Below are 13,919 nucleotides of genomic sequence, written 5' to 3'. Positions count from 1 at the left end.
GTTAACAATGTTTGGAACTGCACAAATTTTCAGGGAGATGAGTGTCACTGTGAAATAATGTCCAGTTTTATTATTTACATCAGTCAGATAACACTTTGTTAACTTTATCACTGTTGAAGTAACACACAAATTGCAAATTTCAGTCCTTTAAACAGCACAGGCTATACCACCCTGAATATGCCTGATCTCCTCTGATCTTGGAAGCTAAGCATGGATGGACAAGTACTTGGATATGAAAATGTACACTTTAAGATCAATAAATTCTCTGTTTTCCCTTTTGAATATTAAATTGGATGTAAGTAGTGAGAGGCTTTATTGTTTCTTTTTATCTTTTTTTTTTAACTTTTATTTAATGAATATAAATTTCCAATGTACAGCTTATGGATTACAATGGCTTCCCCCTCCCATAACTTCCCTCCTACCCGCAACCCTCCCCTCTCCCGCTCCCTCTCTCCTTCCATTCACATTAAGATTCATTTTCAATTCTCTTTAAATACAGAAGATCAATTTAGTATATATTTCAACTGTTTGCACCCACATAGAAACACAAAGTGAAACATACTGTTTGAGTACTAATTATAGCATTAAATCACAATGTACAGCACATTAACGACAGAGATCCCACGTGAGGAACAAGTGCACAGTGACTCCTACCATTGACCCAACAAATTGACACTCTAGTTTATGGCGCCAGTAACCACCCTAGGCTGTCGTCATGAGTTGCCAAGGCTATGGAAGCCTTCCAAGTTCGCCGACTCTGATCATATTTAGACAAGGTCATAAAAGACAGGGTGAGGATAGTAACCAATGATCCTAAGAGTGGCATTAAGCAGGTCTGAACAATTATACAGCATTAAGTGGGGAAGAGGACCATCAGTACACACAGGTTGGGAGTAGAGCCATTGGAGGTAGAGTAGAGGTTATGATTACGAAGGAATGAGGCCCAAGTGCACTAGACAGGGTCTAGAACAACGGACAGAGTCATTATTAGAGGAGCTAAGAAAGGTGCTGTCTAAGCTACAGTTAAGTTTTCTGATTGAGAGGCAAATAGAACCTGACAGAAGGGGCTTGCTAATAATCTGTTGGGCTTTAGGCCTTGTAAGTTAAGAGGCCCAGACCTATCTATCTCTTCACATTGTCTTTTTATCTTTAAATAAATACAATGAGCCCATCAGTCCTAGAATTTGCTTGTAAAGTTATCTGCAAGGGTAGGCATTCGGCATAGTGGTCAAGACTCCACTTGGGACACCCACATCCCAGATCACAGTGTATGACTTGGGTCTTGCCTCCACTGCAGATTCTAGCTTCCTACAAATGTGTACCCTTAAAGGCAGAGGTAATGGCATAAGTATTTGGGTCCCTGCCAGGCATAAGGGAGACCCAGACTAAGTTTCTGGCTCCCAGCTTCAGCCTGGCCCAGCCCTGCAACTGCAGGAAAGCACTTATGATGTAATGCTTCATAGCTAAAAATATTGGGCAAAAACATGTTATCATGGTAATTTGCCATATTACTAAAAAAATGCTTTCTATAAAATGACTGGCAAACAAAATAAATAAATAAATAAATAAATAAACTCCAAATTATAGCATGTAAATCAAAATGATGAAAAAAAAACAATAAATGATTAATATAGGTATAGCCTATGGTTGCAATACTTGCATAAAGCAAAATATTATCAAAGCTATCTATTTATTTAGAAAGTCAGAGTTACAGAGAGAGAGAGATCTTCTATCTGCTGGTTTACTCCCCAGATGGTCGCAATGACCAGGGCCAAGCCAGGCCAAAACCAGGAGCTTCTTCAAGGTCTCCCAAGTACTTGCTCCATTTTTCGCTGCTTTCCCAGGCCATTAGCAAGGAGCTGGACCAGAAGTACAGCAGCCAGGACATGAACTAGCACCTATCAGCTAAGTGAAGTTTTTAATACTATATGAAGAGTATGTAACTAACTTTTAGGCTCATCAGATGTTTTTATGCAAGGATTAACAAAACAACAACTAATGGAAACATATCTTCTGGAAAGTCTAACAGGGGCCAACACTGGAGCATAGCAGCTTGAGTCACAACCTGTGAAGCCAGCCGCAATATGAGCACAACTCAAGTTCTGGCTATTCTCCTTCCAATCCAGCTCCCTGCTAATGCACCTGGGAAAGGAAGATGGCCCAAGGACTTGTGCCTCTGCCACCCATGTAGGAGAATAAGATGGAAAGCCCGGCTCTTGGCATTGGCCTGACTCAGCCCAGGCTGTTGTAGCCATTTGGGGAATGAATCAGCAGGTGGAAGATCTCTGTATTTCTCCCTGCCTCCTCTTTCTTTCCTTCCCTCCCTTCCCTCTCTGTAACTTTTCCTTTCAAATAAATACAAAAAAAAATGTTTTTAAAGTCTGCCAAGGCAGGGATTTTATCTAGTTTTTAATGCTGAATCCATATTTTACATTTGATCTTAGCTAAAAGGCTGAGAAGCAATTGAATCCGTATTTTAAAACTAAGTCTTTAGTGCTCAGAGTTGTCTCTGGAACGTAAGGAGAGTTGAATAAATATCTGTTGAATAAATTAGTACAAGAATGATTGAATGAATGAATGAGAAGCAAATACTATTTCAATTGGGTCTCTTCGGTCTCTCTAAACAAGAAAGGGAGGTCTTGTTGGCTCTATGCAGGTAGAATATTTTGAACTCTCTACAAGGTAGAGTATTCTCTTCGAGACATCGCCCCCTGGGCCAGGTGTTTGGCATAGTAGTTTAGACTATGCCTACATCCCATATCAGAGTACCTGGGTTTGAGTCTTAACTCTACTATCAATTCCAGCTTCAGGATAATACACATTCCAGTAGGCAGCAGATGATAGATCAAGTAATTGGGTTCCTGTGATCCATGCAGGGCACCTGGAATGAGTTCCTGGTTCCTAACTTCATCCTGGCCCAGTCTCAATTGTTGCAAGCATTTGAAAGCAAGCCAGTAAATGGCAGCTCTCTCTCTCTGTGATTCTGTCTCTCCCTCACTCTCTCTCTCTGCCTCTCTAATACTTAAAAAAATAAGTCTTCTCCCAAGGTTACATAGAAAACAGAAGCTGCTGATAAGCAAGCCCATTTTATGAACAAAAAGCATTTTTTTTTAATTTCACAAGTTTAAGAAACTACTTTATTATAAAGGCCATTCTAACTCTGACAAGATCTGTCTGAACCCAACTTTCACTACCCTTCCTCTGGTTCACCCAACTCCAGGCACAGTGTCCTCCATGCTGCTCTTTTAACTCCTTAGCCATGCAACTTCTGACTAGAAGGACTCTCTGATTTCTTCCACCTCCCTCTCTCATTTCCTGCAGGTATCTGCTTAAGTATCACATTCTCAGAGATGCCCTCTGTGACTGGCAAAACAGCCAACTGCATATCCAACTGCTGGCACTCTTCCTTTCCCTTCTCCACATTATTTTTCACCGGTTTATCTTGTTTCATTGACCCCCACATCCCCAGTGCTTATAACAGTGCCTGTTACTTGAGGGTTCAATAAATACTGAGTGAATAGACAAGGATACAGTAACTTTCATGTGCCTACTATAGGGAAGCCAATATGATATGTGGAAAAGATGGGTTCTTTTGAATCCCATTCCTAACTTGCCATTTACTATGTGCCTGACCATTGAGATTAACCTCCCTAACTTTCAGAATTTTCATCTGTAAACTGGGAAGAAGAATAATGGTTATCTGGTGCATATTTGGAATCCACTAAATGCTGGTTCCTCTCCTACTTCTCTCCTTGCCTGTTTGCAGTTGAGAACTAAAAGAGCAATATTTTTAGGAAACAAAGTGATTCACAAGTTCAGAGATGGCTGTGAAATGAAGGAAACAATGTTCTGAGCCAGAAAAGAACGCTGAGAGACCCTTGAACAATGTCATTTCCAACAACTATGACCAATGATTGTGTTTGTGTTTCGTGACTGACAGGGAGGATACAAGGCACAAAAAGGGCACCTTCTTTCTTCATGGTATTGTCATCTGACTGAGAACCCAGATAGAGACATTAGGGTGCTCTCAGGGAAACGAGGAGCTACCCTTCAATCATGGCTGTTTCAGAATAATGGGAAGTCTGGGATGCTTTCCAGAGATGAAACAGAAGAAACCAAAAGGGAGTGTGGCTGCAGCAGGGGTTTTCTACTGAAATGTACTAGGAGAAAATGGGAACAGGAAAAGCGATGTCAGGTTGTGGAAGATCCTGGATGCCATGCTGCAGAGAACAAATTTAAACCTGTAATTCATGGGAAGCCACTCAAGCTTTAGAATATTAGAAAAGCAAACAATCATATACTGAAAATTATAAGCTTGATAGCGTTTTCAGAGACGTCTAAAAGTCAAACACTAAACAGTACTAATGAACCCAGTGACATTTGCTCAGAAAAACAAACGATGAGGTTATTAACGGGAATGAACAGAATCCTAATCTTCCCTGATCGCCACTATTTAATCCATAATAGAGAGGAGATTTGAGTTGAAAGAGACTTGGAGAACTGCAAACCATAAGAGAGCACCAAAAAATATCAACACACTAGCAGAACAGAGCATGAAACTGGGCCTCCAAGCAACCAAGGGCTTTATCTGCCAAGTGTCCTTCAACAGAATACCTACGATGCTCTATCAAATTTCCTCACTTAAGACTACCTGCTGGTCTCTCCCTTTAAGAGTGATTCCTTATCCCATATCAAGTTGGAATAAAAACATAACAAACGAGTTATGAGTTCCAAAATGCTGAAACTCTCACTTTTGTTTATGTCAGATTAGAAAGAAGGTGACAGATTATTTAATTCACTACAAAGTGGAAAAATAAAAATTAATCATTACAGATGCTGCTAAATGTCTTTCCACAGTAGAATTCTATAACAATATTTAGCAAGGAATAAAACTTTTAGGAAATAGGAAATTAATGACTTAACTTAGTGGTTCATGAAACTATAAAAGTGCTGACAACTAAATAACAAGATGACACTTGTATCTGCCAAGGTCTTGTATTTTTCTTGGGATCTACTCTTCTCACAGCATGGACATAATTTATTTAGACTATCAAAGAGCTTTTGATAAGGTTTTCACAAGAGGCTATTATTGAAACTGGGTAACTATGGTATGAAAGGAAAAAGTCATATCAATGAATTAAATGAATTGAAAATGCTTGAGAGGCAAAGAGGCAAAAAGCAGAAATAAATGGGCAATTCTAATGTGGAGAAAGGTTAATCACTGAGTGCTCTGGGGCTTTTTGGTAGAACCAGAGTTATATTTAACCAATGACAAGTAAAGGAATACCCAATTCTCATTTCTTCATTCTCTACACACAGAGCCTCATTGATGTGGAGAGCATTTAGCACATGGAGGAGATAGAGGGACTGAAGAGAAGAAGGGATTAACAGCTAGGAAATAGCAAATAGGTAAAGTACTGTTGAGTTGAATTTTTGTAGGGATCTACAAATACAAAAGGGAAAAGAAAAATAAAGTAAGCAGCATTTTATTTTATAAAAGCTTTGATATACACTACATACAAATATATGGGCCTTTTCAAAAGACTAGATATATTATTTGAACAAAAAGTACATAATTTATTGGTATGATGCAATAGTGGATAACAGCTCGTGTGGACATTTTAATCAACAAAAGCCACAAAATGTATTTCTACAGATTGAGAAAACACTTAGAAGCAAACAAAAGTGCAACTGATAGGAAAAGTAACAACTATTACCTTTTTAAAAAATCTGGAAAGGAACTGCAAAAATTGATCTAGGTTTTTACAAAAGTATAACCTGACATGAGTGGAATAACCTGGACATCAAATACTCTGATTAATTGACATCAATCTTTCCTGACCCATATGTAATCTAACACTTTGAGTGATCCAGAATCATCATCATGACTCACAGGGAGGACTCGGAAAAGTCAACAAACTCTTCCTTCATTTCCCTTTGCCTTAATTTCTTTTTCTGTAAAATGAAAATGACAGACTATATCCCACAGAACAATTATAAATGAATTAAGATATGTAGAGAATTTAACATAGTAAAAGTACAAAATAACGTCAAAGTATTATTAAAACTATTTATGATACATTAAATCCAATTACAGACCACAGAGAAGCAACCCTGTTCATGTCATTGTGACTTTCTTATTCACATCATCATTATGACTCAGTAGTTAATAAAACACTTAAGTGCTTTCAAATGTTTTTGAACAACAAAAACAAAAAATAATCCCACATAGCTTTAAAATATCTTTCCACTGACCAATTTTGTGAAGTGGAAGAGAATTAAAAGTTGATCTAAATAAGCCTCCTAAAAGTCACCCCCCCAAAAAAAAAAAAAAAAAAAAAACAGAGATTAAAAACTTATCACAAGGGGCTGGCGCCCTGGCTCACTTGGTTAATCTTCTGCCTACAGCGCCGGTATCCCATATGGGCGCCGGGTTCTAGTCCCGGTTGCTCCTCTTCCAGTCCAGCTCTCTGCTGTGGCCTGGGATGGCAGTGAAGGATGGCCCAAGTGCTTGGGTCCCTGCACCCGGACGGGATACTAGGAGGAAACACCTGGCTCCTGGCTTCAGATCAGCATAGTGCCGACCGTGGCGGCCATTTGGGGGGGTGAAGCAATGGAAGGAAGACCTTTCTCTCTGTCTCTCTCTCACTGTCTAACTCTGCCTGTCAAATAAAAAAAAAGTTATCACATGTTAATTCTCAAGTGCATAAGTATTAGATCAAAGCTTACCGTGTAGAAAGCGTTTTAATGAGCTCTTTCCTATTCTGTACCCGAAGGCGGTTAGTTTTATACTTGGTATCATCAATCAACTCAGGTAAACTCAGGATCTAAAAGAGAAAAATAATTTTGAAGTATAATTCACCAGCTTTTTACCTGCCTATAAGTATTAGCATCCAGGCCTATATCCTCCCTACTCAAAACCATTTATTGTTGCTCTTTATGGCTGTCAACAAAGGAATATGAAAGGAATTATCATACAATTAGGATGGATCGGGATGATGGATGAGTTTGACATTTACTAGAGTTGTATTATATTTATGCATATATGCCTATATATACGAGCATACAAAATCAGTTATCAGGCCTCCATAATCTTTTGTACCCACTTATGAGAATTTAGAGAGAGTTATTGAGTCTCCATAAAAAGTCCTTAAGGCTAAGCTAGCGGAGAGATGCAAAATCAGATAAAATTCAACCAGTTCTGAAAAACAATATTGTAAGTGTATGCCTGCACTTATATAAAGTTGCTATATCTTGGTATGTACAACCACTTATTTTTTCCACATGTAAATAAAACTGTATTATCTGTCCCTGCAGCCCTATCCAGGATGTTGTACAAGGTGCTAAAATAAAGAGAAAGTATGTACATTAGTCCAAAAGCATAACATTAAAACAATGTCAAATTAAAAGATCTTCTTCCCATAGAAGTATCACTATTTTTCTTTAATATGTCCCCCTGAAGGCATGCCGACTAGCAATGCTTTTATATACTTCCTATTTTGCTCCTCCTCCATAAAGGAAAAATCTATCTTGCAAGTCCCTTTGGACATCTTGCAATTTTAACAAGACCATAATGAAAGTACCAAGTGGATTTGGAATGGAAAAGATGTTTCAAAAAGAATGTGTGGAGGCAGTGTTTGGCAGTTGTGTTGGAAAGTCAGAAGGAGCATTTATGGGCTGGGGCAGGCCATGTGGCCTACAGAAAGTTCCTTGCCTTTATTAATGTATTTGCTTTCAATATAAACACTTAATGGTTTCATTTGTTTCCCACAGTTTAAATAAAATCAATCCATTAATCATCTTACAAAGGAGAGAGAAGTGAAGATTCCCTGGAGTAAAGAGGTCATCTCAGTGGTGTAATTTCTCTTTCACATGCTCCACTTACTCATTTCCTCCAGGAATAATAAAGATAGTATTACTCTCCCAGATTTTAAAAAGTGACACCACCTACAGTGCCCTTTCTAGAAACTTTCCTGTCACCACACCTGAGCCCAGAATTGGTCTCAAGGCATGTCCAGCAGTCAGAAATCCTCTCTCCATACTAGTAAATAAGTCATCTCAAGAAAAAGCCAATGTCTTCACTAAATCATAAATGTGTAAATCATAAACTTATAAATGTATAAATATGGACCAGCCCAGAAAACACCATCAGTCACATAAAAACATTAGTGACTGCTCTTCAGGGGAGATGGGATGCCCACATGTTCTCTCTGACTTCTACGACCTGTTTTCTCTTTCAAAGTTGGTGTGTAGCAATGGGCAGGTAACATTCAGAATGTCTCTCTGGAGAGACAGTTAACTGTGATCATAACTGTTCTTTGGGTACTTCAAAAAGAGTACTGCTTGGAACAAATTGAAATAATGATACTTAATATATTAAGTACTAAATAAGTATAAAATATTCTAAGTAGTACTGTTTCAATCAAAAGAAATTTTTTAAAAAGTGTATGTGTGTTCAAATAAGGAGGAAGAAAGTCAGGGAAGGCTCTGTAGAAAAGAGAAGAGACATGGTAACAGAAGCTGTAAAATGCTTCGATACTCCTATATACTCTTATCATCAATGCCTGCTTTACAAGCAAAATTTCAATCCTATGAGAGCCTAAAAGCCTTTCTACAATATAATACCTCCCACCACACTCTCCTATTTTGTTCATTGCTGTACCTTGCTGGCTTCTTGCTGGACCATGTGTATCACACATCATCAGCCTATGGGCTTTGAAACCAGCTATTTCCCTGCCTGGAAACTCTCCCATCAGATAGCCACTTAGCCAACTCCTCCTTTCCTTCACTGACTTCTCAAAGGGATTATCCTGACTACCCTAAGCCCAAAACCAAGGCCCATTCTTCCCACTCAACCCCTACTCCCATTCTCTCCCCCTTCCTTTATTCTTTTTTTCTTCATACCTCATATCATCTAAAATATTTATTATATTGATTACTTATTGTTTGTCCTGATAAAATGGGAGCTTTATAGGACAGAGTTTAAATGTTTTGTTCACCACTATATCTCAAGTGGTGAGAACATATTAACCAATTGACTAACCCACAAATAAATAACATGATCACTTTGAAGTATGTGACCTTCCAGAAATCTTTTTATACATTGACCATATATAATCAAATCTAAAACTACTTCGAAATGTAATTGCTGCTGCTTCTTCTTCTTTTTTTTTTTTTTTAAGATTTATTTATTCGGGCAAGTGCTGTGGTGCAGCAGGTTAATGCCCTGGCCTGAAGTGCCGGCATCCCAAATAGGCAATAGTTCTAGTCCTGGCTGCTCTTCTGATCCAGCTCTCTATTATAACCTGGGAAAGCAGTAGAAGATGGCCCAAGTCCTTGGGCCGCTGCACCTGCGTGGGAGACCCAGAAGACGCTCCTGGCTCCTGGCTTCAGATTGATGCAGCTCTAGACGTTGCGTCCAATTGGGGAGTGAACCATCGGATGGAAGATCTCTCTCTCTCTCTGCCTCTCCTCTCTCTTTGTAACTCTGACTTTCAAAAAAGTAAATAAATAAATCTATTTTTAAAAGATTTATTTGTTTATATATTTTAAAGTCAGAGTTACACACAGAGAGGAGAGGCAGAGAGAGAGGTCTTACATAAGCTGGTTCACTCCTCAATTGGCTGCAATAGCCGGAGCTGTACTGATCCAAAGCCAGGAGCCAGGAGCTTCCTCCAGGTCTCCCACACGGGTGGTTGGGGCCCAAGCACTTGGGCCATCTTCTACTGCTTTCCCAGCCATCGCAGAGAGCTGGATCTGAAGTGGAGCAGCCAGGAATCAAACCAGTGACCATATGGGATGCCAGCACTGTAGATGGCATCTACACTACAGCGCCAGCCCCTCTAATTGCTTCTTATAATCTATGACCCCTTAAAAGATCTGTTTGCCAGGAGAAAATTGTGACAGTTGTCACTGCTTAAAGGTAATAATAGGGTTCATGGATGCTATCATCACTTCATTAATGTACATTTATTAATAAAATTGGTTAAGTTCAATTTAACTTAAATGGTCATATAATATACAGATCAAAGTATTGTAATCCGGCCAGCGCCATGGCTCAATAGGCTAATCCTCTGCCTTGCGGCGCCAGCACACAGGGTTCTAGTCCCAGTTAGGGCACCGGATTCTGTCCCGGTTGCTCCTCTTCCAGGCCAGCTCTCTGCTGTGGCCAGGGAGTGCAGTGGAGGATGGCCCAAGTGCTTGGGCCCTGCACCCCATGGGAGACCAGGAGAAGCACCTGGCTCCTGGCTTCGGATCAGCGCGGTGCGCCGGCCACAGCACGCCAGCCGCGGCGGCCATTGGAGAGTAAACCAACAGCAAAGGAAGACCTTTCTCTCTGTCTCTCTCTCTCTCACTGTCCACTCTGCCTGTCAAAAAAAAAAAATGTATTGTAATCCAGCACTGATTATAATTCAGTACTTAATTAAAAGTTCTTTGAATATGCACGAAGTCAGAGAAACAGAGCATCAGTTTTACTATAATAATTGGAATGTACTTTTTAGATATAGGAAAAAATAAACATTCCTTCTGAAGTCTGACTCATAAAATGAAACCATCCAATCTTCCCTCTACCAACAAAAATGTTTAAAAACAATTTGCACGAGGATTTTTTGTAAATAAGTTTTCCAAGATGACAAAAACTGGTCCATGATTAATGGAGCCCCATTCAAGCTTCCTTTTAATTAGTTTGCAGTGTTTGTTTGCTTTTTTTTTTTTTTTTTTTTTTGACAGGCAGAGTGGATAGTGAAAGAGAGACAGAGAGAAAGGTCTTCCTTTTTGCCTTTGGTTCACCCTCCAATGGCCGCTGCGGCCGGCGTTTCGTGCTGATCCGAAGCCAGGAGCCAGGTGCTTCTCCTGGTCTCCCATGGGGTGCAGGGCCCAAGGACTTGGGCCATCCTCCACTGCCTTCCTGGGCCATAGCAGAGAGCTGGCCTGGAAGAGGGGCAACCGGGATAGAATCCGGCACCCCAACCGGCACTAGAACCCGGTGTGCTGGTGCCGCAAGGCGGAGGATTAGCCTGTTAAGCCACGGCGCCGGCCTGTTTGCTTTGTTTTTAATATCAGCATATTTTAAGTGAAACACTTCTTTTATTTCATGAGGTTAGAACATTTATACTTAATGTTATTGATATTTTTGAATTAGATATATAATTTTATATATTTTAAATTTTATTTCTGCTTTCTGTTTCCTAACTTATTTGGAGTTGATTGAAATATTTTAATATTAACATTTATCTGTTTTGATTTTGGCTTTTTGGTATAGGTTTATATGACTTGGAGGATTGTGAAATACATACTTAACTTTTCATAATATACTTAAGATCAATGTTTTGCCACTTCTAGTGGAATACAGAAAAATGACAACAGGGGTTATTTAACCCTCCCATTTTAGGTAGTTATTATCTGTGTATTACATTTACATTTACTGAGAATTCCATTACATAATATCTTAATGTTTGCTTGCACTCAAATATACTGCAAAAAAAATCACAAAGAATGGTGTATTATATTCACCTAGACATTTATTATTTATATTGCTCTTCATTCTGATTGTTCCCAGTTTCCTCTAATATCATTTACTTCTGTGATGAAAAGCTTCCTTTATTTTTTTTTTTGCAGGTACACATATTTATTTATTTAAACTTTTATTTATTAAATATAGATTTCAAAAGTACAATTTTTGGATTATAGTGGTTCTTACCCCCGTTACCACCTTTCTACCCGCAAACCATCCCATCTCCTAATCCCTCTCCCATCCCATTCTTAAGATTCATTTTTAATTATCTTTATGTACAGAAGATCAAATCTATAATAAGTAGATTTCAACAGTTTGCACCCACATCGACACACAAAGTATAAAGTATTGTTTGAAGACTAGTTTTACTGTTAATTCTCATAGTACAACACATTAAGGACAGAGATCCTACATGGGGAGCAAGTGCACAGTAACTCCCATTGTTGATTTAACAATTGACAGTCTTATTTATGACGTCAGTGATCACCCGAGACTCTTGTCATGAGCTGCCAAGGCTATGGAAGCCTCTTGAGTTCACAGACTCCAATCTTATTTAGACAAGGCCATAATCAAAGTGGAAGTTCTCTTCTCCCTTCAGAGAAAGATACCTCCTTCTTTGATGGCCACTGGGATCTCACTCACAGAGATCTTTCATTTAGGTCATTTTTTTCCTCAGTGTCTTGGCTTTCCGTGCCTGAAATACTCTCATGGGCGAAAAGCTTCCTTTAAGAATTCTTTTAGGGGCCAGCACTTTGGCGTAGAAGGTTAAGCCACTGCCTGCATCACCAGCATCCCATTTGGGCACAGGTTCAATTCCTGGTTGCCCTACTTCCAAATCCAGCTCCCTTCTAATGCACCTAGGAGGGCAGTACGGGGTGGCCCATGTTCTTGGGCTCCTGAATCCGCATGAGGCACCCAGAGGGAGCTCCTGGCTCTTGGCTTTGGTGTGGCCCAGCTCCAGACTTTCCAGCCATTTGGGGAGTGAGCCAGTAATGGGAGATCTCTCTCTCTCTCTCTCTCTCTCTCTCTCTCTCTCTGTCTCTCCCTCTCTCTCTGTAACTCTTCCTTTCAAATTCTCCTTCTGTCTCTGTAACTCTGCCTTTCAAATAAAATAAATAAATCCTAAAAAAGAATTATTTTACAGAAAGTAAGGAAGAAATAAAGGAAAAAAGAAAGAAGAAATAAAGGAAAAAAGAAAGAAAAGGGGAGGGAGGAAAATAGGGAGGAAGAGAAGTATCAATTATATTCTTAGAACTGTATACATGAGCTACATGGGACCTGTTCTCTCTGTATTAATAATGAATTAGCATGAAAACTGATGAGAATTCTGTTGTAGTAATGACCATACATTTACTGTGATCTTGAGAATCTGCTATACAAATAAAGCCTTTAAAATTTAAAAAAGTTAAGAATTTTTAAAAATTTTGTTAAGAACCGATTTTATGCTTTCCATAGGTACAGTTCCAAGAAGACAAGCACACTGCCCTCTAGCTACAGTCTCTTAGTTTCCCTTTATATGAAAAGTTTTTATTTAGCCTTAATTTCTTCAGTATATTTCAAATGGATATTAAAATGTGGTTGGCAGTTCCTTCCTTTCAGCATTTTATATATGTTGTGCCATTTTTTTGGGTGTGGGGGCAATATTCTAGTTTCTGACAAGAAATTTGTAGTCAACTGAGTCACTGTTCCCCCATAGGGAATACATTATTTTTCTCTGAGTACTTTCAAGATTTTGTTTGTTAATATAGAATATAGAATATCTAATATATATGTGAAAGCAGAAGATATTGTTTGTTAATATATGTTTGTTTGTTTATATACAATATATATGTGAAAGCAGAAGAAAATATAGCACATGGCAGGGGCCCAAGCATATGAGCCATTTTCTTCTGCTTTCACAGGTACTTCAACAGGCAACTGGATGAAAAGCACTCATATTTGGGATGCCAGCATCACAAGCGGTACCTTAACCCACTGAGCCAAAGCTTTTGTTCTCTCTGTTGTTCAGAAATAAAAATTTCTATTGATCTGTACTAAAGTTCCTGTATTGATTGTGTCCTATTAGCTATATTGTGCTCTTGAGCTCATCCAGGTGGATGTTATTTCTTTTCTTGGTTATTGTATTTTTCAGCTCTAAAACTTACATTTGGTTCTTCTTCATATCTTTTTTTTTTTTCTGAACATTTTTACTTTCTGATTTTAGGGTCTGTGATTCTTGTTAGAGCATTTTTATAGTAGCTGTTTTAAAGTCTTTGTGAGTTAATTTCAACATCTGTGTAATCTTGGCATTGGCATTTACTGATTGTCTTTTCTCATGCAAGTTCCATTTCATTTGCTGAGTAATTTTGTATTGTATCCTGGACATTCTGAATATCATGTTCTGAGCCTCTGGGCTTTGTTAAAA

At 38.8% G+C, this 13,919-nt stretch overlaps 1 protein-coding gene across 3 annotated transcripts in view; it reads right to left on the bottom strand.

Moving 5' to 3' along the window:
- The window catches only part of SUGCT (succinyl-CoA:glutarate-CoA transferase), an 810,507-nt gene that overhangs the window by 446,217 nt on the left and 350,371 nt on the right, over positions 1 to 13,919 (bottom strand). For all 3 annotated transcript variants that reach the window (XM_062178190.1, XM_062178188.1, XM_062178189.1), the window contains one exon: positions 6,730 to 6,827. In XM_062178190.1, the coding sequence (XP_062034174.1) occupies positions 6,730 to 6,827 (98 nt within the window). The remainder of the gene's footprint in view (positions 1 to 6,729; positions 6,828 to 13,919) is intronic.

Source organism: Lepus europaeus, chromosome 20 (assembly GCF_033115175.1).
Source record: "Lepus europaeus isolate LE1 chromosome 20, mLepTim1.pri, whole genome shotgun sequence".
NCBI lineage: Eukaryota > Metazoa > Chordata > Mammalia > Lagomorpha > Leporidae > Lepus > Lepus europaeus.
This window is presented reverse-complemented; position numbering and strand designations above follow the sequence as displayed.